The 27,588-nt window shown below is 35.4% G+C and overlaps 2 protein-coding genes across 4 annotated transcripts in view; one reads left to right on the top strand and one right to left on the bottom strand.

The window, feature by feature from the left end:
• Positions 1 to 27,588, top strand: part of LOC134677402 (uncharacterized) — an 84,847-nt gene that overhangs the window by 26,046 nt on the left and 31,213 nt on the right. The window contains exons 2-3 of the mRNA XM_063535860.1: positions 25,309 to 25,517; positions 26,008 to 26,143. Coding sequence (XP_063391930.1) covers positions 25,309 to 25,517; positions 26,008 to 26,143 — 345 coding nt within the window. The remainder of the gene's footprint in view (positions 1 to 25,308; positions 25,518 to 26,007; positions 26,144 to 27,588) is intronic.
• Positions 286 to 15,791, bottom strand: LOC134677386 (uncharacterized). 3 transcript variants are annotated; one of them, XM_063535835.1, is made up of 9 exons: positions 15,249 to 15,791; positions 14,961 to 15,107; positions 13,125 to 13,337; positions 8,885 to 9,047; positions 7,932 to 8,122; positions 7,306 to 7,456; positions 6,979 to 7,073; positions 6,359 to 6,445; positions 286 to 5,329 (listed from the first exon to the last, which is right to left on the bottom strand). In XM_063535835.1, the coding sequence occupies exons 1-9, from the start codon at positions 15,348 to 15,350 to the stop codon at positions 5,000 to 5,002; spliced, it is 1,479 nt and encodes a 492-aa protein (XP_063391905.1). In that variant the 5' UTR covers positions 15,351 to 15,791; the 3' UTR covers positions 286 to 4,999. The 3 variants fall into 3 exon arrangements, with proteins under 3 accessions (XP_063391905.1, XP_063391914.1, XP_063391922.1); XM_063535844.1 differs by having other exon boundaries at positions 7,932 to 8,119; XM_063535852.1 differs by lacking the exon at positions 13,125 to 13,337.

The following is a 27,588-nucleotide window of genomic DNA, read 5'->3' as shown; positions in this document are numbered from 1 at the left end:
CAAAATTAGTAGAAGACACTGCAAAACAGGTTTGTTAAATATACTAAATTGATTCTAGGTTAATACAATATAATTACATAAGTTCCTTGAATATTTTGATAAATTTACACACATTAGTCAAATTCACACAGATAGGAAGTAGACACGACACTAAACAAAAATATCTTCTGCATGCGTAGGTACACATAACTTTCAGTCAAATAAAATAGAGGTTAATTATAGCCTAACTAAGAAAACAAGTTGGTTCGGCATAGCAAGTACTGTAAAAAGAACATTAAAAAACGATTCATACGACAAAAAGTTTATTCTTAAACAATTGAACCTACCACAGGTAGAAAAAAAATCGAATTAGGTTTAGGTGGCGCGCATATTATGATGCTTTATACATATATATATATATATGTGCGAATATATATTCAAGGTGTTACAAAAACCCTGTATACTTAACCCGAAACCTAGTGACAGTACAGTAGGTACTCACAAAACTGAACAACTTTTCCCACGGAACATGGGTCATGAAATACAAAATGGTTTTTGGGATATATAGTAGCATATTAGATTAAATATGTTCAAATCTAAAAACGAAAAGATATAATAGCTCGACTGCATTTCAATCAGGGCTCGGAACCGGTTTTTTGTAAAACCCAAAATAGCCCCAATATTTTTAATTATTTTATGCTCTTTACGTAGGACTGAATCATGTATTTAGGTAACAACTTCTTATTATTAGATTGTCAAAAATGAAATAATAAAACCAAAGAACGAAAAAGAACGTAATAATACCGGTATTTTTTGTATGAAGAAAAAACCGGTTCAGAGCCTTGATTTCAACTGCGAAACGACTACAAAATCGCAATGGGGTAGGTGGGCTGAGTTGCGTTCTCGCGCGCGACTCCATACATCTGGCGCGACTTCAAGTATGGAGTCGCGCGCGAGAACGCAACTCATGTGTATCATTCATTAATCTTATTTAGTATTTGCTCAGTCATGGCTGGCTCTAACAAAATATATAATTTATTATAAAATAGACTACTATGGAAAACACTCTAAAAGGTAGCCACCTCCCTACAAGCAATTCTGCCATAAAAAATTTACTACACAAAGCTGCCGTCCTAATAAAATACGCAGTAACTATGTATCAATCTCATATAATATATAGTTATTGCATTATTCGGGTTATTCGCACTAGTTACCACCAATTACCAGTGGTAACTACTGGGATTTTTTTCCCAGTAGTTACCACTAAAATTCAACAACTAATAAAAACAGTATATATACTGTTGTATATACAGGGTGTTTGGTACATCGTTTGCCAAATTAAAACGGCAGATAGCTTGAGTCATTTGCTATGTTCTCATACCTAGAAAAACAAAATTGGCCATGGTATTTTTTTACAACTACGAAAATAAAAATTTGAAATTTAAGTACGAAAAACTGTCATAGAAGGGAAGAATTTTTTTTGCACCAAATTAAACATTTCTAGGCCTGAGAAGATAGCAAATGACTCAACCTATCTGCCGTTTTAATTTGGCAAACGATGTACCAAACACGCTGTATATATTGTACTTTAATAAATAATTATACTTAAGCCGATTAGTGTTTCAGTGAACTGCCTTAAAAGTGATTAAAAATAAAAATAAAAACAGTTTTACCCGTGCAAGTGCAAAAACTAAAATAGTCAATGAGAAATTAACGCTTGAATGAGATTTATCTTATTAATTGTAACTCGAATTAATTATACGGACGAACATACAAATCAGTTAAAAACAAACTATTATTTATCACTTTAAGGCAGTTTACTGGAACACTAATGGACATATCATTATTTATTAAACTACTCTGTATTTATACGATACAATTTATACTGTTTTTATTAGGTTTGAACTTTAACAAAAAGGGTAAAAGGTGGAGAAAAAAATCCCAGTAGTTACCACTGGTAACAGCTTGGTGGTAACTAGTGGGAATAGCCCCTATTTTTCCTTATATTAGGACGGCTGAAAAGTGCCCTATTGCTCTATAGATAGTGGCGCCTATATACCAAAATTTATATAAAACATAGAAATGATAGCGTTTGAAAGTTGTAAAACAGTACTATTTTCTAACGGTACATTAAATGTTGAAGCAGAGTGCCAGAGTTTTGAGAGAAGAACATAAACCGAGTGATGCCGCCTTAATTGCAGATATTAATAATTTTGTACCAAATGAGGTAGTTGATTTCTACTTATATGTAAACCTGTATGAACCTGCATGTACACTATCTTATGAAAATGTATGAATTATGACTGTAAGCAGCTGGTTTATGATTTGCAGATGGAGTTGGACTTTCAGCTCCTCAGATTACATACTTTACATTAATTTGAAGGAAACCTTGTTTTCTGAAATATGTTAAACATAATAAAATACCCAATAGGTATAACTATTAATATTTCACCCTGCAATACATATCTCCATTAGGCACCAAATGAGGAACTATTGGAAGACTTGTAACGTTCTCTAATTTAAGGCATTCAAAATTACTCGTGCAATTAGTTTCGTGTAGCTGATATGCTTGAAGGTGGTCATTGAAACCAATATTAATAAGAACTTTACATAATAAAAAAATGGCTGGCTCTAATTTAAGTATATAAACAATTTTGTAAAATATAACTTCTTGCTCATTGAAAATGGTAAAAATTAAACCAGGCTTAAACATAGTGCCATATTTTGTCACCCAATTTATTCGAATATCACGTATACTAGATCCGTTTACTGTCGCGTTGGTTAATTCAGGAATCATTGTAGTGTTATCAACGCTTCCACATGTAAGTCTGTCAGAGAAACCCTGCCTAGTATGAACTCTTTGTGCAACGTTTAACTGTTGTTTTATCATTAAAGTGAGAGGTATATTGCGTTTAGATGATGTATTATAAGCAGTTTGTTTTAATTGTTTGTGTTTTGCTTCAAATCGCATGCACCAAATGTGCTTTAGAGGTCCTATACGTTTTATAATATGAGGGTAGTGTATCATAAAATGATGTTTAGGCTTTAACGTGTCATTAAAGTATTCGAGATATTGTTCATGGTGTTCTGTTATTAAATATTTGAGATATTCTACTGTTGAACAGTCAATTTCAGACATTAACAAAATATCAATAATTTTTAACAAGTTCAAAAATAAGTTCCAGACTCTGTCATCTTCTGGAACGAGATCTCCAATAAGAAAAGGTAAAATATTAACGAAACAAGACATCTCAGATGCACTCATTTTTAATTTTTTATTTTTTAAATTGTCAATGGTTATTTCCGTTGCGGGCTTTTGATCTAATTCCTTGGCAGAATAATCAAATAATGATAATCGGCTGTTTAAAGTGCTCAAACTAAATAATTTAGTCCTATGAACATAGTGCAATAACATGTTGCATATATCGTAATGACAAACACCTTCAAAAATATCGTGCATGATATCAACTGCCATATTTTCAGTTACATGGTAGGTTGGAAGAGTATTGAAAATACTATCTCCGTATACGCCTGTTCCGGTTGGGTCATTTGAAATTAAATCTTTAGTATAATTGTCTTTGTTTCTCAAAGTACAAACTGACTCAACTGTTTGTTTACACATTACTGACTTGTGAGTTTTACAAATTCTGCAGTAATAATTACTGGAAAATGATTGACTAAATCCTAACAAATAGTTTAAGCCCAAGTTATCGCCAATAATCAAACCAAGGACAAAATATACTTTTTGTGTTTTACTTTCAATTACTATATCAATACCTTCTGTTTCCAAATCTTTCAATTCACTGATAAGTAAATGAAAAAGTGAATCTTTACCAAACTTTTTTAGGGATGTGTTAAACAGTGACGCAACTAGTATATTTTCCAATAATGATAAATACTCCAACGGAAGAGTTGGAAAACTCAAGTATGTGGCTGCGATGGACTGTTTGCCTGAATGGCTGCCTAAAGCATTGCCCGTTTCAAAATCATCAAAATATAAAAAATAAGGGATGAATATTCCACTCCTACCTAAAATTTTCGATTTCCATAGAGATCCTTGAATGAAATTGCTCAGTGGCTTTCCGGTTTGACTCTGTAAATTTTCCATATTTGTTAAAGTTGATTCAAACACGGATGGTAGTTCAAAAAAACATTTAAACAACTCCTTCAGTGACACCATTGTCCCTTTGGCCGTTTTAGTTTGTAATATGTTAGAGCCATTTTGTAAGCATGGTATCACAGAAGAATCTATTATATATTGCTGGGGTTTAATATAACAACCTAATCCTTCAAAGTACTGTAAAAGTTTCCATTCTGTGTCAACTTTTTCAAACGGAGTGGAACATACATCAATTACAGCTTGAATAGAACTGTTGTTTACAGCATCTGACATGTAATGACTTAAAGTCTCACCAATCACTTTAGTTATGTTCTGTGTTATTTCAGTTAAAATGTTTGCTGCCGTAGCCCTGTTTAAATTTGGATTGCTATAAAGGGACAAAGCAAATTGTAATGCTTTGTTTTGTAAATTTTCAATATGGCTGTTATCATAAACGGTTTTTTCATTTGTATCAGCTATGTCGTCTGAACTGGTTAGCTTTGAAACTTGTGAAAAAGCACAATTAGGTAACGTATCATTTCGTAATATTTCTGTTTCACAATTTTCAATACATGTTACTTCAAAGTCATTATTTTGTTCGGATTCATTGTGGAGAATACAACTACTACTCGGCTCACTTGATTCACAATGTGTGTGTGTATGATTTCTTTGTGTTCTAATATTAGTAGCATTATTAGATTGAGATTTACCCCGCTTACAGATATTGTGACTGAGTAGATGTCTCTTATAGCTTTTTATATTTTGAAAGCGTCTGTTGCATGTAGACTGTGCACAACTATATTCAGATAAATTATTATGTTTCAAGTCAAAATGTAAAAACAAACCTTTCAGGGATTTTAACTCGAAATTACAGATAAAGCAATTAAACGTCATTTTCACTAAAGAAACATTGATAGTAACTTACATTAAATCTGCAATTAAAGTGGCAACACTCGGAAATGTATGATCTTGTGGCGTGTGAATTTCATAAAAGTACCGTTGTATGAACATCCACGGCTGAATACTCTCGCGGGGATATTTTATATCAAATACATGAAAGGTTTTGAAGCAAATGTCAACAGCTTTTAAAAGAGACTCCAGCTGGTAAGTGACGTCATCAAAATTGACGTAGAACTCCGTAATATTTTCGACGTCTGGCCCGACGCAAATTACCACTGGTTGGCATGTGAGTCCTTTCTTAAGGTGGATATCCCGACGTGTTGCAAGGCAATTCTGAATGTCACTCTGAGTCTAAAACAAAAAAAAAAGTTTATTACACATTTGACATCAGTGATTCCGAATAAGACAAACCCAAAAATTGGGTTTGCTTCATGGTTTGCCGAATATGCCGATTGAAATATCTACATTTTACAGGTTTAGTATACACAATAAAAAGCGCTTGTGGCCTAGCGGTAAGAGCGTGCGACTTTCAATCTGGAGGTCGCGGGTTCAAAGCCCGGCTCGTCCTAGTGAGTTTTGCGGAACTTACGTACGAAATATCATTTGATATTTAGCAGTCTAGAAAATAATAAAATGTAAACTGTATATTTCTTACAAAAAATATTCAATAGGTACATGCTTGGAGTACTTAGCTTAGGGTAACATTCCATTTCTGACCGCAGCTGCACTACTGGTACTGAACGCGTCGGTGTTATTGTCAATTTACATAGTAAAATGAACAGTAGTGCAGCTGTCGTTGGAAATGGATTGTCACCTTTAATTTATATTTATTTTATATTCTTAGCTAAGACGCTTTTCGGTGAAGAAAAACATCGTGAGGAAACCTGCATACATCTGCGAAGAATTCAAAGGTATATGTGAAGTCGTCAACCCGCATTGGCTAGCGCGGGGACTATAGCCCAAGCCCTCTCGCGCATGAGAGGAGGCCTGTGTCCAGCATTAGGGTAACATTCCATTTCTGACCGCAGCTGCACTACTGGTACTGAACGCGTCGGTGTTATTGTCAATTTACATAGTAAAATAAACAGTAGTGCAGCTGTCGTTGGAAATGGATTGTCACCTTTAATTTATATTTATTTTATATTCTTAGCTAAGACGCTTTTCGGTGAAGAAAAACATCGTGAGGAAACCTGCATACATCTGCGAAGAATTCAAAGGTATATGTGAAGTCGTCAACCCGCATTGGCTAGCGCGGGGACTATAGCCCAAGCCCTCTCGCGCATGAGAGGAGGCCTGTGTCCAGCAGTGGGACGTGTATATGCTGAAATATTTTTTATTATTATAGTATACAAAATAAGGTATTAAATTAAAAATATTTACCTTCACATGCAATATCAAGCTGTCACGTGATTCTAATATGGTCGGTTTGTTATATTTTTTTTGGTCAGCCAAATCCTTTGACGAGCGCTAAAAACAGAAACATTTATAAGCAAAGGGTCAATATATGTAATATAAGTAAATAAATAATATAAAAATCTTAACAAACATTGAGTAAATAACTGTATGATAAAATAGAGACCACGAACTGTGAACTATCTGTGAACCATCGACTTTTTTGAGGTCGATTAATAAACCTATGTTAGGAGAACCAGACATGTGTGACATTTAAAAGAAAATTTGGAGCATTTTGATATTTTCTCGGCACCTGTAAAATTTCTACCACTTTACGAGTTAAAAGTTGAATGTCCTATTCGTCCATTATGTTTTATGGTTTCAATATAACAAATAAAAACTATGTTTTTTTTGTTCCAGTCATGATGGGATGTATGGTGCCATTAATTTTAAAACAAAGAATAATCAATGAAACATCAAACTTAAGCAGTTCTATGGCTCCTGTTTATGGTAAAATCTTGCCAGTGTTTAAATTACTGGTGCCTGTTCCATTGTAGGGATGTTTACTAATTTACAATAAATGTATCAAAACCTATCAGCTATCTTACCTTTTCGTTTTTATCGTTCCTTCTATTATCAGATCTGCCGACAGTCGGGACAAGTTTCCCACAAAGTAGGGACAAAGCAATAAATGTTTTCGTGTCTGAAATTAAATTTAAATTTTATTAGTGAATTTTATTTTATTATAGGTACCTACTTATTAGAGCTTATTATATAATATGGTCATGTAAAACAAAGACGATTATTATGTATAAGATCAGGTAAGGTAAAAGCAACCTAATGTTTTTTCCTGCAGTGGCCCAATTTCTCGATTCATCCACATAAGAGAAATCTATCTCTATCTCGCGATAAAATTTACCAAAGGCAAAATTTACCTTCTTGTGTTGTGTTGTTGAAGAGGATCTTCAAATCTTGAAATACTTTCACGCCAATAAAAGCAGCATTAGCTTTTTCTAAAAACTCTGGAAACTTCACAAACAGTGAGATGCCCCTTTTAGGATGGCTGTATTCAAAGTCCAACTCAATCTGCAAACCATATAAAATATTAAATACTAATCAGTGCTGAAAGATAATATTTGTCACAAAATAGTTAATCCGTTAGCACCACTTGCACCATCCCACTAGTCCGGCGTTAACCGGTTAAACCGTTAACCCAGTGTCAAATTGTACTGGTAATCGTGGTAACTCCAGGTTTTACTTAATTTACCTAATTTAATATCAATTTTGACGTGTAATATGTAATTATATTATAAATAAATGAGTATGAGTAACCGGTTAACCCCGGGTTAGTGATTGGTGCAAGTGGCCCTTAATCGTTTAGGGCCACTTGCACCATCCCGTAACTCAAGGTTATGCGGTTAAAACGTTAACTTAGTCTCAATTTGTACTGGTAAGTCAGGTTTAACCGGTTAACCCGGGGTTAGTAGAATGGTGCAAGTGGCGCTAAATTAACTTTCACAGGAATAACTATTTTACCGCTTTAATAAAAATGTATACTTACAAGCTGAAAGCCAAAACTCTGCTTTAACAAGGGGTATTTCTTTAATATGTCTTGCAAATTTTTGGTGGAGTTTTTGTAATCTGTTTGTATGCGATATTTTCTAGTTTGCAGCCATTTATCTTTTACTTCTTGAAACGGCTCTTTGTTGTACTGAAGCCATATAACGGTTTCCTCGTCTTCTTCAATGTCTGCTGAAGATAATGATGTTTTAGTAAAAAAGTAAAATGCAAAACAACACATGAAAAGTAAATATAAAACACGTAAGAGCAGACAATGTGGCCAAATACTTTGCAACAAATCCTTAGTATAAGGTACTTAATTAAGGGGCCCATATCGGCCTGTCAGTTGGAACAAAAAGTTGACAGCTCCGAACAACTGATAGGCCGATACCGTCCGGCGGACTGGTAATCAGTGGGCCCCTTTAAGATGGGTTGCGACTTAGATATACATTTGGCTACTTTGTCTGCTATCATCCTGAGCAATGAAATCAGGATTTTCCATACATAGTGACCCGATTACATTGATCTTAAGTGTATTTGGTGTTGACTCTGTAAACTAGTACACCAAACGAACACCAAACATTGCCAATCGGGGGAAATAATTCGTGTGTAAGCCAATTTTAGCATGGGTGTAGGTAATGGTGTATTAAAGAAAATACTAAAAGTACCGGGGGGTGGGGGTGAAGCTAACGGGTAGGGGGGGTTTTAAGGTCACTTTTCGTAGTTTTTCGTAAATAACTCTTAAACGGTGGCCCGTAGCAAAAAAAAAATCTATTACATAAGAAATCTACAAAAAACATTCAGTACACTTTTTCGCTAGGATCAATATTTTAAAATGTATTAATAATATATTCGCGCCTTTTTATACACGTACACACACTTATTATACACGTATTATTTCCGCTGTAATTCCTTCGTTTACTGGCCTAAACATGTAAGTAGTTAGGTAGGTACCTGAATGTTCCTGATCAATATTTTCAATTTGAAGTTTTCTTTTCCGGCCAAGAACACCTTCTCGTTTTAATAGTCTCCTTTGATTATTATACCTATCTATCAGTTTTCCTTTGGCAGGTCTATATTTGTTGTTGTATTTCAAACCAGGTATGTAGTATGTCTCCTAAAAACAGACAAAAACGCTGTGACGTAACTATACTCGTAGTTAGCTAACTTCAGTACCACGAGCTTGACATTGATCTGACACTGACATATTCGCTAGCGGTGTGCGTAACTTACTTTCTATGCATCTCACTCGTATTATCAGTGTTGGGCGTAATTAATTACTTGAGTAATTTAATTACTAATTGAATTACATATAATTTAATTGTTTGTAATTTAATTACATAAAATTTAATTTTCTGTGTAGTTTGCAATTGCAATTACATTAATTCGTAATTAAATTACTCAATTACTTTTCGTTAACTTTTTTAATGATTTGCAAAGATGAACAAATTTACTAGGAGTAATTATAAAGAAAAACTTTTTTAAATCCACTCTAACCAGGATAACGTTATAAGAACATATTTTTTTATCTCGGGAATCATCCCTTGAGAGGGTAAAATGTGACAAACCATGTCGAAAGGTACGTTATTGCGGTCTGCGCTTACGTTGCGTAGCACTGCATTAAATAAGGCGTCGATTGCGTTGTCTTCGATTTTGGTCCACCCTCTTGGTACATCACATACATAATGCCTATCTCTATCTACTTACATACATTTTAGCTAAGCGTCTATTACATTTTCAATGAAGCAACACTAATCTAATTATACTTATACAAGATATCCCATAAACCAACGTCAAAACGAAAAGGGCTGATAATAAGGCACATATAATCCATCATTGTGTGTGTGATGCTATACAGCACGACCACGGAAGATTTTGTATAAATTCACGAAAAAGATGCTATCTGGCACGACCACGCTTTATGTTATGTTATAGCAGTCGCTTTCATAAAAAACTAGTGCCTACGCCAATTTCTGGGATTAGTTGCCAAGCGGACCCCAGGCTCCCATGAGCCGTGGCAAAATGCCGGGACAACGCGAGGAGGAAGAAGAAGAAGAGTACGGTTCTATCATCCGATCAGGGTGCTTAGCCAACATGCCAATCGTTAACGTTCCGTAGAGTTGTATATAGTCATCTATCTCTATCACTCTTACATATTAGTGCGATAGGGATACAGAGCTAGCGTTTCGTTGTGGTAGCGCAAGGGATTGGCATGTTGGCTACGCACCCATGCACCCAAGGTGCCTAGCCAAGATATTTTTTTTTGTTTTTAATTTAATAACCAAATCTTAAGGTACAATTTAGATGTTCTGGGGGCCTGGCTAAGTTACCAATCGCCTACACTCCGACAACCGACAACGAAGCGCTTTCTGTCTCTGTCACTGGAATCTTACCTACATATTAGTGCGATAGAGAGACAGAGATAGCGTTTCGTTCTCGTGGCGCAAACGATTGGTATGTTAGCTAGGCCCCCAGAACAGCTAAATTGTACCATTTGTAATACCTAATGATATGGTTATTATCCGGTATCCGGCCAATATTTTAATATCCGGCCGGATACCGGATAGTAACCTACTATTCGGCCGGATACCGGAAAGTAACATTGCGTGATTTCTGAGTAAACAAATTGGATCTAAGAAACAGTTTATTATTTATTATTTTAAAACATTTACTATTATAGTCCCTGGTGTTCACTTAATTATACGGCAAATGATGATGATGGAATTTCCTTTTGCAGAGTTGCTCCTTTTGACTCACAGATTGATTTACGAAGGGGAGCCAATCGAATTTTTGATGCAAAATTTTGACTCAAGGGTCCCCTTGATTTTCCCTTGAGGTCCCCGAAATTTGTAAAAAATAAAGTTTTGCTATTTGGTCAAGTTTGGTATCATTTTCGTGTAACTCAAGGATGCTAAATTAGTTTCTGATATTTAATTTATACGGTTTCATATAAATAATTTGAAAAAAAATGAAAAATATAAACTTTCTATTTTTTTTTCCAAATAAAAGCCGATATTTTTCTTATTATAATATGCACACAAAAAATAAAAATTTCATGAAAAAGCCCTACTATTTCTCGTTATAAAAAGTATACATATGGCAGATTTATTCTACATTAATGTGACCAAAAAAATTTAAATGTAGACCTACTTTCGACTACCCATTGAACAAGATACAACGGTGTGAGCTACAGCTTAGCAATTTATGATGATGAGATCCCTTTTTACTATACATAGTGAGTCCTTAGAACCCTTAGATCATTTTAGGAAGGAGATTCACCTTGATTTTTGATACAGTCGGGATGAAAGGTGGGGTGATTTGTCCCATACAATCATAAATTTACGCAAGCACCTGTTTAGGTTTCTGCAATAAGTTTGATGACATTTTCGAGTAAATCAAAAGATAGAAATCATTTAGGTAATTAAGTATTCAAAATACAAATTAATAATGTCAATATTGACTAATATTTAAATTATTTTCCTCCGTATAGTTACGTCCCTTAAATCGGATTACGTTGTGCACCAAGCATAAGCAATGTTAAAGAGTATTTACAAATATATTAGGCAGTAAAATCTTTTAAATACGAAATAATGTAACTATTAGTCCATTGCTCTTTTTTTCTTTTAATTTACTCGATAATGACACCAAACTTAATGCAGAAACCTAAACAGATGCTTTCATAAATTTATGATTGTATGGGACAAATCATCCCCACCCTTTCAATCACACCGCACCAAAAATCAAGGTGGCTCCCATTCCTAAAATGATCTAAGGGTTTTAAGGACTCACTATGCCTATCTGTGGGTATCTCATCATCATCAAACGCCGTAATTCTCATAGCTGTAACTCATATATTTGTATACTATTCAGTGAGCTGGTGGTCGAAAGTAGGTCTACATTTCATTTTTTTTCTCTATATTTTTAGACATAAATATACCATGTGTATACTTTTTATAACGAGGAATAGTAGGGCTTTTTCATGAAATTTTTATTTTTTGTGTATATATAAAAATAAGAAAAGTTTTGGCATTTTATCGAAAAAAAATAAAATTGAATTTTTTTTTCAAATTATTTATATGAAACCGTTTAAATTAAATATCAGAAATGAATTTAGCATCCTTGATTTACCCGAAAATTATACCAAACTTGCGCACATAGCCAAACAAATTTTTTTACAAATTTCGGAGGGCACCCCCCCTTAAGTCAAAATGTTGCATCAAAAATCCGGTTGGCTCCCCCTCCTAAATCAATCTGTGAGTCAAAAGGAGCAACTCTGCAAAAGGAAATTCCATCATCATCATTTGCCGTATATCACACTTTTATGTCGTGAGCTCCACGGACTATAAAAACCGTTTATTATTTTAAAACAATTTAAACATTCCACTCACTTGCACGCGCACTTATTTCGAACCCAGAAATGAATCCGCGCGATCGTTAACTACGAAACAGGTCAAAACCTGCACAATGCGCACCTGAAGAACCGAAATGTAGGTATAGTTCCGCCGGCCGAATATTCGGATATTCGATACCGGATATTCGGCCGATGGTCAGGCCGAATATCCGGTATCCGGCCAAACAACTCTCCGTTGCATCTCTAGTTATTATTAAATTAAAAACATAAATTGGCATCTTAGCTAGGCACCTTGGGTGCGTAGCCAACATGCCAATCGTTTGCGCTAAGGCAACGAAACGTTATCTCTGTATCTGTATCGCCCTAATATGTAAGAGTGATAGTCTGATAGAGACAGAAAGCGCTTCGTTGTCGGAGCGCAAGCGATTGGCATATTGGCAAGGCCCCCAGAACAGCTAAATTGTACTAAAGATTTGGTTATTAAATTAATACCCCCAGAACGGCGAAATTTGTACCTATGTAATGTACCTAATGATTTGGTTATTAAATTAAAAACAAAAATTGCCATCTTGGCTAGGCACCACGGGCGCGTAATAGCCAACATGCCAATCTTTTGCGCTACGACAACTGTATCTGTCTCTATCGCACTAATATGTAAGAATTGTAAGATTGATAGGTACAGAAAGCAATTTGGATAAAACAAAGAGGGTGACCATAAATGACGTAAATGAGCTGCCTTATATCAGACCTTTTCATTTTAACGCTGGTTTTTGGAACACTTGTATACTCATATTACTTACATGCAATAACTACCTACGAATAATGCGTATAAAAGTAGGTAACCTTTAATTCCGTGGGAATAAAGACTTGAATTGCTTCAGCTATAACCATAAAATCTTCCTTTTTCATGCATTCGTTATGCTTAAGGTACCACTCAACAATACTTTTGGTTAGATGGGATCTAAAAGTAGCGTCGAGCTTCTTGCACGTTTTCAAACGTGCCAAAACTAGTTTACCGTGGTTATTATCGTTCAAAATTGTTGTTATATCGATTTCCTATGAATAAGAATCAGAAAATAAATAAAGACAATATAGTGGATACACAATTAATACCGAGAAAGCTTTGTGGTAACTGCATAACTAAGTTTGTTTACAAAGGTTTCGAATATTTAGTGTTACGTGTGAAAACAACAATTTGTTACTTATACAGTTTAGGATTTTTTAATGCCACCTGTAGGGAACGTACTTGTATACTTACTTCAATATCTCAAAAAAGGCTAAACAGATTTTGATACAATTTAGCTAAGAATCATCTCGATTAAAAAAAGCGGTCCATCCGTTTAGATGTCACAGACAGACACACAAGACACGTGAAATTTTAATTACTTACCCCTCTTTTTGCGTCAGGGGTTTATAAAGACTAACAGACCGATAGACAGACAGACGGACGGATAGACATGACGAAATTATAAGGCTTCCCTATTAAGACCTACGGAACTCTATTAAAGGCTTCGTCACACAGGACACAGGACGCGCCGCTTTTAATACAAAACGCTCACGTCCCGCCCGGAAAACGCGCCTGTGTGACGGAACGTTTAGGCCGCGGACTGGCCCCTATTTCACCAACGTGACAGGTCCGGCAATTGTCGACATCACTGTTACTGACGTCACAGGCCTCCATAGGCTACGGTAACCGCGTACCATCAGATGGGCGGTGTGGTTGTGTGCCACCAACATGTTAATTTAAAAAAAACTCCACTATATCGCCAGTTAATAAGTACTTATTTTGCGAAGCTAATGACAATTGTCACAAGAAATACGACAATTGTCACAACATTCCGGCACAAAACTCATTTGCTGTCAAGAATTACCGAAAGTTCTTTGAAATCTTGTGACAATTGTCATCATTATCATCATAAGCATCGCAAGAGAAATGCCTGTGTTTTGCCGATATAATAAAGTTTTTTTAAATAATACAATGATGGTGACAAACAGGAATACGGCCCGCCCGATGGTAAGCGATAACCGTAGCCCATGGATGCCTGTGACGTCAGCAACAATGAGACTTGTCGAATTGTCGCACCTGTCACGTTGGTGAAATAGGGGCCTGGACGCACGCGGTCCGCAGCCTTAAAATTCGTGTAAACAACAATTTGGACATGTAGTTTTAACCTATTGTAAAGATGGTGTGCACAACCCATGCCCAACAAACTGTAATACCAAAGAGGGGCCGTCGGGCCGTTTCTGGGAATAGGAAATTTAATTAAAGGAACAAAACCAAGCAACCCCTATGGGTTGCAAAACACTTAGAATAATTTAAAATAAAAATAAAATAAATATTACTTATAGGACAATTTTACACAGATCTACCTAGTCCCACAGTAAGCTCAATAAGGCTTGTGTTGTGGGTACTAGACGACGATTTATTTAAAAGATTTTGATGAAATAATCACTTTTTTAGTAATGACAATTAAAATTAAAATAAATAAAAATTCTAAGTCCCAGCCCCTCTTTGCTACAGTCCAACCAAAGAAAGAGTCGCGTCACTCGAATGGTATTGGTCAAAACCGCATGAAAATCCGTGCAATCGTTTTTAAGTTTATCGCGAACATACAGACAGACGCAGCAGAGAACTTTGTTTTATAATATAAATTAGTTAAGTAATGCTCAAACACTTACGCGTGGATTTTTTCCGGATCGAGGGTTCTCGTTACAGCTGGACACACTGGATAAACTGGACGCACGCCCTGATGGACTACACGGCGCTGATATACCATCATTACTCGAATCTATGTCACTTGTTGTTGCCGCTTCCGTTGACGTTTCCTGCAACCATAACCATTTCAGTAAAGAAAGGAAAACTGTGGTTTTAACTAAGAATAATGTGTCATTTCAACAAAAGCACAGCTTTTGATTCAACTACTTAATAAGTAAAGGTTGACAGGTAAGTAAACAATAGGTACGTACGTCTATAACTTTGTAGAGCTGTTCCAACCCAGATTTGAACAAAATTCTGTCTCTTATATTCGGAATGAGTTCCTGTAACTCTTCAGATTTCATACATTTCATTAATTCGAGGGATATATTGTTATCTGAAATATGTTAAGTATTGCACTGTTAACAATAATATCTGGGAGACCGAGCTTTGCTCGGAAAACATTATAAAACTCAAAAACCGGGCAAGTGCGAGTCGGACTCGCGCACGAAGGGTTCCGTACCATAATGCAAAAAACGGCAAAAAAGAAAACGGTCATCCAAGTACTGACTCCGCCCGACGTTGCTTAACCTCAGTCAAAAATCACGTTTGTTGTATGGGAGCCCCACTAAAATCTTTATTTTATTCTGTTTTTAGTATTTGTTGTTATAGCGGCAACAGAAATACATCATCTGTGAAAATTTCAACTGTCTAGCTATCACGGTTCGTGAGATACAGCCTGGTGACAGACGGACGGACGGACAGCGGAGTCTTAGTAATAGGGTCCCGTTTTACCCTTTGGGTACGGAACTCTAAAAATTGAGCGTTTTCGCAGAGATAAGACTAGCTAGACTAGATCGATTTTTCGCCCCCGAAAACCCCCATATACCAAATTTCATTGAAATTGGCTCTTGGCTGAAGTAACGTGACGTTGCTTTTAAGAAAAAATAATTTGCCGGGAAACGACAACATTACTCTGAGGGGTGAATACATAATTACATAACGTAGTTCATACAAAAGAACTTTTACCTACTCCATAGTAGGTAGGTTGTCATAAATTTCAAAGAGTCATAATTCGTCAATGTTTTCTATGGAACAAGCAGATTTGTTTTCCGCGATTTCGGGGTTGGCTCCACACTCCACAGTAAAAGCTGTTCAGTATGACCTACATAATTCAGCCCCCAGAGTACATTGGTCAAACATCACAAAATACACTAGGTATGAAAAGAAAAATATTGTTGTGCGTTTTGGCTATTAATAAAACATTTTAAAACGCATAAAATTGGGACACCAACAAATATGAACTCGAAAATCTCGAAATGCGATTCTCGCATTAAAATTTTGTTTACACGGAGACATCCAATCAGCAAAGGCGAGGCGATTATCGCTCCTTCTAGTACCATATCGTATGTTTAGTTTACATGATACTATATTTTTTCTCGTGCTACGATAATCGAGCGTTCGAGGCGAGAAAATCGCACCATGTAAATGGGCCTTAACGATTTAAATAAGATGTTAAGCAAGAATAACTATGGTTATATTAATACTTTAACCACATAATTATTGCCATCAACATTACATTGGACGGACAAATGTTTTCGTTCCAATACAAACTAACAACAATACACAATAGAAATAGTTCACTAACAATACCCAACGGATTGCGATTTAATATCTACATACCTACCATTTCTATAATGACAGGTGAAATTGTTTTAATACAAATGCCTTGTAAATAATTCCTATCATTTTGAAGCAACGACAGCAGACTAATTGGAAATTTGATCCCGTTGGTTTAATTCTATATTCTAATATTTATACCAAGTTTTTTAAATCCGTTGATATTATTTTCAAAAGCAAAATAATATTGGAATTACTAACGCTTAACATGGGGGCCGATTGGAGCAAAGTAATTCCTCAGGATGAAAGGTGACTCTTATCGATTTGGGAATAGGGATGTTGACTGTATTTAAAATAAATTATTATTGAATAAAGTACCAAAACATTAATGGAGAAACGTATCCAGCAGTTTATTTTAAGACTCCCTTTCTTTTTTATACAGTGTGTTTTCTGTAACAGGAGCAATAAATTAAACTGTAGGCTGTACTCCTCAAACTGACCAACATTTGTTCAGCAACTTTTGAAAATAACTCATGGTTTGATTTTTATTACACTTTAAAGTTTATTCTAAGACGCAATGTATTGCAAATTTTGTTATGTTAAAAGCGTGACACTGACAAGTAACGTCAAACACACTGATGTCAGCGTACATTGAAGGCAATATTTATTTTGTATGAAAAAGAGGAAGTCTAAAGGATTCATAATTTTTTAAAGTTGCTGAACAAATGTTGGTCAGTTTGAGGAGTACAGCCTTTAGTTTTATTTATTGCTCCTGTTACGGGAAGCACCCTGTATATCGTTTAGAACTATAAAGAGTAGGCAACTTGACTGTGACGTAATTTTCTAGTGCTTTATATAAATTCCATAGTGGAAAATTGTTTTGATCCTTCGGATAATGAATCTGAATTAACTTGACGAGTTGTCAAATACCCCATTATACGGTACGCAGACTCGTTTATAGGTATCGAAAAATATATGTGACACGATTTTATTTTTAATCACCTATTCTTATAGGTATTTAAAATAAATATTATTGAATGAAGTTTTAAATACGTGGCGTAATTAATTACAATTTTCCAACGGTAGTCTTCAATAATAAGTTTAATTATGCAAAATGTATGAATGCTTTTTTAAGAGTACATAATTAATTATTAAAATTGGGAGGCCTTTTTGCAGATATTAATTTAACTGTGATATAAAATTCTCCTTATTAAATATTTTAATGCAACGTTCTTAAAACAGAATATTAATAGGGCCCTTATTGTACATATAATTATGGGGGTATTATAAAAGTCTAAAGAAACCCAACGGTATGGAATGTAGTGATAACATAACCATGTTTGTCAAAAACCGCGGCAAATTACTCGTAGTCGCGAAGGGTAGTCATCCCATAGATAATTTCAAATTTCGCGCCTTTTACCACTGACAAAGGTGTTTAATCGGCTGTATTAAGTTTGTTTTCTACTCCTATGTTGTCATATACCACACAGTCGTGCACGATATCGCGTATAAATACGACTTTATAACAAAATACATGTACTTATTGCTACCAAACCAGTGATTTCGTATTCCTTTATTTAATAATAGTACATTATTGCAGAGGCCGGGAAAGGGCAATTCGTGGATGAGTTTCGATTTTGTCGGACGACGCGAAGCGGAGTCCGACAAAGAAGACGAATCCACGAATTGCTATTCCTGCCGAGGCATATCGTTGCTTATCATGAACAGTGGTACAACTAAAAATGAAATGCTATTGCATTTAATATTCTATCTTTTACTGGTAAGATTTAAAGTCGAATGGCATTTCATTTTGTTTTGTGTCACTATTCATGATAAGCGTCGATATATAGTGCTTTTCTCCAAACATGCGAGGAAATAAGCTAAAATAATTATTATTTAACCATCAAGCATCACTCAAATCAAACCTTCACATCCAAAATGTCAAAAACAATTTCCCTCTTTAATTAATTTTTAAAAGTTAAAGTTACAAACTTATTCTGCCATTAAGTATTCGTTCATTCAATATAATTGTGCAATATAGTTGGTCAAACCAACTTTTCAGTCAGTAAGAACCAGGAAAACTATACCCATCCTTTTCTTTTGGGTGCTAGTACTAGTGTAAGACAAAGATAGTATGATTCTCTTTGTCTATGTTTGAAATGAGAAAGTCCTTTGACAAACTATGTAAGCTTTATGAACACGGATGAGATTTAAAAAGAATATAAAAATAATCTTTGATTTTATTAAGCAGTATTCGCACGATCATACACGTGAAATGATAGCTGATCGGGTCGTGTAGAAGTGGCTCGCGGCAATAATAATTGGCCGTTTGCGTTTTTTATTATTAAAAAGTAAAAAACACTACAGTAATAAGTTATTACTGTAGTGTTTTTTTACTTCCCGTCCGCTAGAACAGGACAGCGATAGTTTGATGTTTTTTAATTAGAGTTTGACATTAACGAAGAACTTCCCGTAGTATTTTTGCTACAGTAAGGTGAACATTTCCGAGCATATTGGAGAAAAAATCATTAAATACAAATGTATAAGTAGAAATCCAACTTCAGGAAACTTATTTTTAGAACCAATTGGCAGGTAATTGAACCACAGGGGGCCGATTTTTGAATTACGAGTAAATACTTTATTTCGTGTAGTTACCTTCAATACTACTGATCTCCACTGCTAGGAATTTAGATTTTTCTACGAACGAGAGAGAAAACGAGTGGCCAATAGCAATACCACTAGATTCCTATTGCTCTTATTTCTACCACCATCACCAAAAACCGACAAGATATGATGATTATGATGATCCTGCTCTTAAATTATGATGATGTATTTCAAAAATAGCATTTCGCCGTTTTCGGATTTTCGTGTGACAAAATTCAGGTTGAGGTTCTTCTGTTAGGTATTTGGTAGGTATAATAGTTTGATTTTAAGATTTTCAATTAATATATAGTGGTATTTGTGTTACTTTCATAAAAATATGCTTCTCATGGTCAAAAATAAAATCAGTTTTGAATCACCAGACAAAGATGTCTACAGTATCTAGTCGAAAAGCGTTTTAAATTTGTGTTGGTTCAATTTAGCAGTTATTTATTTAAAAGTTACTACCTACATAGGTATTAGTCGTAGAAAATTTGTACGTATGCAACGTATTAAAACTTGAGTCAAAATAAGCTGGTAACGTTTTTCTTTAAAAGTCACCTCCGATTTCGTCACCGGCTCAAAATTGTACCTACGCCAGCTGCTGCCTAAAATACTATTATGTGTTAGAATAGTATTTTTTATAATTTTCTTATGATAGTTGCCTATAAATATTAAACATAAAAGATGCATAAGTATTCATCTTATATTTGAGCCGAAATAAGTTATTTTTATAACACTGCTAAATATAATAATTGGATAAAGGTAAAAATACCAATGACGCTTTCGTCCATCCAGTAAAAGTTAAGCAAACTATTTAAACCGGTACGTTAATCAAACTTATTAAACTAAAACTTTCTTCAGAAAGCTAATTAAACTACATTTTTACTACAAGAAATGTCAATAACAGTATGAAAGCTTAATTAACTGCTACGTTGGCACCGTTCCGACTACAGTTTCTGGAGAACTTATTTATTACATTTATTTTCAAATCGCACGTTGGTCGTTATATTCGTAATGTATTTCAAACACAATACATGATAGGTAGGTAATTTCTAAATCGCATGTATCACCACGGACGGGGCTGCCCACAATCTCTCTGCTTTGCCTTAAGATTGACTGGTAGAAAATACCTCTTGGCATTAAGTCCGCCTTTTGTACGATAAGTTTTTGGTTTATGTATGTAGTCTTTCTTTAGGTTTAATAAATAAATAATAACCATCGACTGCGAACAAACGAACAGAATTTAAGGATTATTTACTTGTTACGGAACCTTAAAAACATAATTTAACTTTAAAATTTAGGTAAAAAAAAGATTAATGCACGTTTTAAAATCGGGAATATATACGTAATCTGTTAGCTATAACCACAATGTTCTCTACTTAACTACGTGGCCTGACAATATTGTTGTAGTGCGCAATGCCACGCCTCCCTGATCAAACGCTTTGACTGCAGGCTCGTGACGCGTCACATTATTCCACTCTGCATTCAATGTTTGTATGTGAGAAACTTGTACACTTCTTATATGTAAAAAATACAACGAACATTTAGTTTAGAATTATATTTTTTTTAAGTATATAAGTGTACCTCTTAGTAGTAGTAGTTTTAAGCAGGAGAGTGGTTTCTTAATAGAACTCCTCGGATATAGATTTCATCAACCACATAGCGTAGGGTAAAATTAGATGAAAGGTATGGATAATCTAAACTAAAATTATAATTTCAGCGCAGTTATAATCGATTATCACGTAGCTCAACATCCTGCCACATATGGCCAAAGTCTTAGCGTCATCATTTACTATGTACAATTAGCCCATCAAAGCGTGTATTGTTAATTCTGCTCGATATAATCTCAAAGCTCCCTTTGAAGCATCATAAGTGCCCAATTACAGCTAATCTGAGTTTACTTCAACTTACGCAAATTATATCTCATTGGGGGAACGCTTTAGGTTAATTTTGATTCGTCATAAGTTATGAGAATACTTTGGGGTTTCGAGAACAGGAATGTTTTACACGAGCCAAAAATAAATGATAACTGTAAAAACAAAAACTATTTTAACAACGTTATTATAATACACGAAATCATTCCCGCACCCAAGGGCATGGTTATGAGCGATAGGTATATCGTAGAATGATTCGCGCAAACAATTAACACTTACGGCTCGATTCTGAAAATGTATTAGATCTCTACTAGACCTCAACAAGTTACGATATGGATACTTTAAAGATATTTGTAAGATAGATATGTCAAATTTGACGTTTCCGCGATTCTGGAGGTTCTCTTGAACGATTTCGACAAGATAGATAAGTCAAATTTGACGTTTCCGCGATTCTGGAGGTCCTCTTGAACGATTTCGACAAGTTATGACTTAGATATCCAAGTCACATCTAGTCGATATCTAATGTAAATCTAGTTGATCTCTATATCGTTTCTAGATCTTGTGATTATCTCTTTTCCCGAATACGCGTGTTGATATTTTAACACATTGAGTGCCGGAAACCCGCTCGGCGGACGCTCTGTTCGTAGTCGCTTTCCTCTGCAAAGCGAGAATACGCTAGAATCGGCTACGCGTAGTGCTACGAAAAAAGTGAATCTCCTGAGAGAGAGAGAGAGGACAGACGCAGTTATTTTGTTTGATCTATGTTATTTGTTAGATGCTATTTTAATGAATGAAAATTAAGAATGGATTCTGTTACAGACGTACAAAAATTTGTAGCGAGGGTCTCGTGAAGGGGGTCGGGGGAGACTAATATTACATGCTAATATACTGTCGTCTCAAATCTCCTACGTTAAGGTCTGATGACTAAATTGGATCAATTGAGGCGTCCAGATACGCAGACTTGCGGATGACTCAATTGAAAACTAAATGAACACGTAACAAGTAACGATTCCTTTATCACACTTGCTCATAGAAAGTATATAGGTGCTATACCACTTAAAAAAACGGATCTTCTACCTATTACTCTCAGCGATGTAGATAATGTATTTTTACACGACTGCCCAAACAAAAAGAGTGTATTGTTTTTTGAGTTATTATGTCACTTCTCAGTAAGTCATGCAAACGAATAGGCCAATCAAATTATGTAGATCCAAAAAAAGCGTTTTGTGGAATTAATTCTCAGCAAGCTGGAAATCGATTTCATACCTTCAAGAGGTCTTAAATAAATGCGTCTAATCCCAGTCAGTCAAGTCAGAAATCAGGATATATTCTCACTTAAATAACAACGTTATATTTTAGTTCACTAACTTACTTAAGTTGAGATATATTATCAAATTTTTTTATCGATGTTATTTTTCGAATGTTAAAGCTGTTACTTTAGAGTAATCGTAAATAAATTTGGCCGTATCAATTATGTTATAAATAAAAATAAGTATATTATAAATGTACAATACAATTTATATTGGCAGTAGCTTATACCCAAATAGACAAACAACACCACGGAGCGAACAAATTGAAATAAAAAATGAATTTATCCCGATTCCCAGAATAGCTCTACGTACGTATAAAGCAATAATGCTGGTATAATTCGGTTTGCTTATAGTAAAAGCGAAAGCGATAAAAGGTTGTTATATAGTAAATTGATCGACTCTAAATAGATGTCGATAGACAGAAATTTAATTCCAATTTAAGCATGTGTTAGATTATATAAATGAGAAGCTTGACTGTCCTCTATGAGATATCAGCTGCGTTGTATGACCTCTGTTTTAAGTTTCTCGCTCCGTTTATAAAAGCAGCAATAATCGCCACTTGCACCATCCCACTAACCCGGAGTTATCCGTTTAAACTTGGCATTACCATGGTTAGTTGGTTACCAGTATAATTTGACACTGGGTTAACGGTTTCACGGGTTAACCCCGGGTGAATGGGATGATGTGGCCCTAAGAGTAATATGTATTAATTGAACGAACAAAATGGCTTACTTGCAGTGTTTATCACTTTTTATGTATGAGTTTAAATGAAGGTAGGTGCACCAGTAAAAAAAAGATGTACACTGAGAGAAAAATCATCACCAGGAATTAAAAAACAGTTCTGTACTGGGGGAAGAAAAGAAGTTTTAGTAATAATTATGGACGTTTCACTATTTCTGTAAAGTTTATTTATTTCTACAAACAGCTCAGTAATCCCAAATATAATTTCAACAAAAAGATAATAGAAATTGCAAGAACTAATAGAAATTACAAAAGTCAATTTGTTCCTATTAGTTAACTCTCCTTGTCCCCGGATTAAGTTTATTTTTGTAATTCTAAGTGTATTTTTGTTGTACTTTTCTCTCAGTGTAGGAAAAAAACGAGTGCATTGTTAAATATTAGGTATTTCAGAAAATAGTCATTTATTACTTGAAATGCTTTAAATAACAAGTTAGCGTATTTTGTTCGACCCACTAAGTCCGCTCCAGATAAAAAGAAAACAAACTGGAGACAGCGAGAAATATTGCCATTCGGACGGCGGCAGGTGCGCGGCTATAACAAGCTCCGAGTTTGTATCGGAATAAACTTATGAGTATGGCTTTATTGATTTGGTGATTTAGAAACGTTTAGTAGATACTGGGTTTATATTTAGTAGATAATATTTTACGGGATTCAACAAAATAGTTCGATCTACTACTTTGCGACTGTAAAATACCTATATGGCTATATTAAAAATACGTGACCATGAAAAAGTTAGGTATTCAAATATATATAGGACCTGACTTTCAAGAAGGAGATTTTTAATTCAACACAATTCGTACTCAGTTTAACCGATTCGGGGCTGATGGCACGCCTGTCGTGTCATCAATGTGGCGTATGACACGGGAGGAGTGTCATCATATTCTGTGGCGCATGGCATGGCTGCCGTGGCATAAATTGTTCCGCGCCACAGCCAAAAGTTTCCGAAAATGGAACACGCAACGAATCGGTTAATGTTTTTGAAACCCGGTAATTAGACCAGGTTTCAAAAACCAGGTTTAATGAAAAAAATTACACCAACGAGGCACTCGATTTGGAAGAAAAACACTTCCAATAATAGATTTTTATATTCATTCTATTTTTCTAGTTTCAAGAACCCTGGGGATATCAGCGGATTCTTTCTCATTGTAATGCATTACGTGTGTAAATAAATAATAGCAGAATACGGACCAAATTGTTATTTTGCCCTTATTTGACTTGTAACTACTTACTCGTAAATAATACAAAGCATTTTTTTTTCGGGTAACCTCAAAGCCAGTAATTATAATAAAGAGTTGACAGATTGACACATGCGTGCACCCGTGAGTGACAGAACATACGCAACGCGACGAGATTATAAACATATACTCGTACGTAATTTATTCGGGTTCATTGTTGCCCACCAGACTTTGGTGGGTAACAGTAATACCTCTTTCAATACCCGTTTTAACGTAGTACTTGGGTTTTTTTTTAGAAGTAGGCGGAAATGAAAGACAAACAATAATAGTGCTTTCTCTTATTAGATTTTTTCTTAATTGATTTTTAATCTATTGTTTTTAATTATATTTTATTTTTAAATATGTACCGTCGCCATATATATATTCTGACATTTAAAAAAAGCCTCTATTGTCAAGACATTAGATTGCGTAATCAGTTATTTTTGAGCATCTTGGCCGCTCCGATATAATATCTGATGGCTGCACATGAGTGCAGTAATTTGCCAAAACACTTTTTTTAATCCATCCCCAAATTGGGTCAGTAATGTTGCCATTACTCTTCTTCTCGATTACGCCTGTCCATCCAATGCACTGCAATAAACCCAGCTAATGTGTTGGGAACAGCGGGATTTCAAGGGTTATACATAATGGCTAGACGCTATAACGCTAATGATGACTTCTAGCCTAAGTGGTTTTGTTCGCCGAGTTACACATCCTAGGGTGGCTAACTATAAACTCTGGTGTTTTGCTTTGGTACATTAGTATGTTTATCCGTATCACATTGACAGCAGTTTATCATTTTTAATGAATCCATTTCAGTAATACCCTTAAGCTTTTTCATTCTCAACATCTGTCTTCATAGCATTCACACCAACTTTTTCCCCCAAATTAATTTACCAATAAACTAAACCAGTATCTCATTGTTAACAGGCGCGGGCGGCCTCCGTACCACGGAACTGCGAATCACGCCACGCGTCGTACAACGCGGTAGGAACGTGACGATGGCCTGCCTGTATCAGCTGCGAGAGTACGGAATATACTCCGTAAAGTGGTACAAGGGCACCCACGAGTTCTACAGATATTCGCCGTTCGAGTCGCCAACGACGAGAGTTCTGCCTGTCAACGGGATTAAAGTCGACGTGAGTGGATTTGTAACGTAAACTTTCCCGTTTTGACGATTTCACGAATTACGGTGTGATTGATATTGGTTTTTGCGTCATAAGCGCAATTAAAGACTTAATGATTTTTACATAAATATAAATAGTGAAACGACTCTTCCAAATGATAACTCGATGAGACAATAAAAGCTTTATAACCAAAAGGCATTCGAACTATAAATATTTGATATTGGTTTGGTAATGATTTGATATATTTATAAGTGCAGCTCCCTCCCACTAATGGATAAGTGCACTCGAGATGCATAGCGACTATAGCGACATTAGCGAGTACAGTCAAAATATCAACATTAAGGTAATAAAGAAAACTGATTAATTTACTCGTAAAGATCTAATAGCTCCAAACATTTAGCAAACTAACAAACATTGATACTTGCAGATTTTGTATAGATTTACCACTTAAATAAAACTACATATTTAACCCTAAACTGCGAAAAATACTATATTGTTACAGAGACTAAAATCTAACGAAACGCACGTAGTGCTTTTGCGGGTGGTTCCGAGCCTCACGGGAAACTACAGCTGCGAGGTGATACTGAACGCGCCTTCGTACCCGCACCACACCGCCGTGGCAAGGCTGGATGTCGTGGGTATGTAATATGTAGTCTTTTTAGGGTTCCGTACCCAAAGGGTAAAACGGGACCCTATTACTAAGAACTTCACTGTCCGTCCGTCCGTCCGTCCGTCCGTCCGTCTGTCTGTCACCAGGCTGTATCTCACGAACCGTGATAGCTAGACAGTTGAAATTTTCACAGATGATGTATTTCTGTTGCCGCTATAACAACAAATACTAAAAACAGAATAAAATAAAGATTTAAATGGGGCTCCCATACAACAAACGTGATTTTTGACCAAAGTCAAGCAATGTCGGGAGTGGTCAGTAGTTGGATGGGTGACCGTTTTGTTCTTTTGTTTTTTTTTGTTTTTTTTGCATTATGGTACGGAACCCTTCGTGCGCGAGTCCGACTCGCACGCCCGGTTTTTTAAACTATGTTAACAAAAGAGGGACGAGTAGTCTATCTCGCCGTGAGATACTGTCGCGCCAGTCATATTCTAGCCTGGCTGTTTTACCTCAACAAGCATGCTTATATCAGTCCTGAATTCAACAGCCTATATTTTATAAGTTAGAGTTAGCGAATGCTATACTTATCGGCTGTTCAACAAATAGGATTGGAAGAACTTTTATTAAAATGTGAGTACCTATTTGGTAGACAAAGCACAGATAAAAAAGGTAACTAAGCAATCATTAATATTAGATCTATTACAATTGTATTAGCACCGTCAAAATTAAGTGAAAATCTAAACTCAAGTACTTAAACAAGGAATTGATATCTTCAATGTCGTTCTTTTCTTTCAAACCAATTATAATAAATAATAATTACATTGAGTTGAATTTGGTAATATCATGCTAAAATCTATAGTACAAAACAATTTAATAATTTCCAATGTCACGTGCACTCATATAATTCAAGACATTCCAGTACAAAGAAGCATTTTCCTTTGTCATTGTACGAAATAACTACTCTTTGTTTTGTACACGAGTTGCTCAAGAAAGAGACAGGGTTGTCACGAAATTCATATGTTATTACATTTTCGCATGGGAAACGTCTGGAATTTTTATTAATAAATAAATGCCTATGTACAGTATACCTACCAAACAACATGTATAGCTATAAATGTTTTACTGATTCTTCTTATTGTCATACCGAATAAACAAGGCTTATATAAGAAATTGGAACGTGCCAGTAGGGGTCCAACGAGAAAATCAGGCTTGATAATATGTACATATACATACATACAATCACGCCTATTTCCCGGAGGGGTAGGCAGAGACCACGGATTTCCACTTGCTACGATCCTGACATACCTCTTTCGCTTCCTTCACATTCATAACATTCCTCATACACGCTCGCCGGTTTAGGGTGCTCTTGACCTGGCCTTTCTTCAGGATTTCCCCGATCTGATCAGAGAAAGTCCGCCGAGGTATACCCCTTCCAACTCCCACTTCCACTTCTCCCTCATACACTCTCTTTGT

Source organism: Cydia fagiglandana, chromosome 2 (genome assembly GCF_963556715.1).
Source record: "Cydia fagiglandana chromosome 2, ilCydFagi1.1, whole genome shotgun sequence".
NCBI classification, from domain to species: Eukaryota; Metazoa; Arthropoda; class Insecta; order Lepidoptera; family Tortricidae; genus Cydia; species Cydia fagiglandana.
This window is presented reverse-complemented; position numbering and strand designations above follow the sequence as displayed.

Coding starts and splice junctions, on each gene's coding strand:
- LOC134677386 (XM_063535835.1), bottom strand. CDS start 15,350: ATGAAATGTATGAAATCTGAAGAGTTACAGGAACTCATTCCGAATATA. Junction 13,338..14,960: donor GATCCGGAAAAAATCCACGC/GTAAGTGTTTGA, acceptor TCTTATTCATAG/GAAATCGATATAACAACAAT. Junction 7,074..7,305: donor CAACAACACAACACAAGAAG/GTAAATTTTGCC, acceptor ATTTAATTTCAG/ACACGAAAACATTTATTGCT.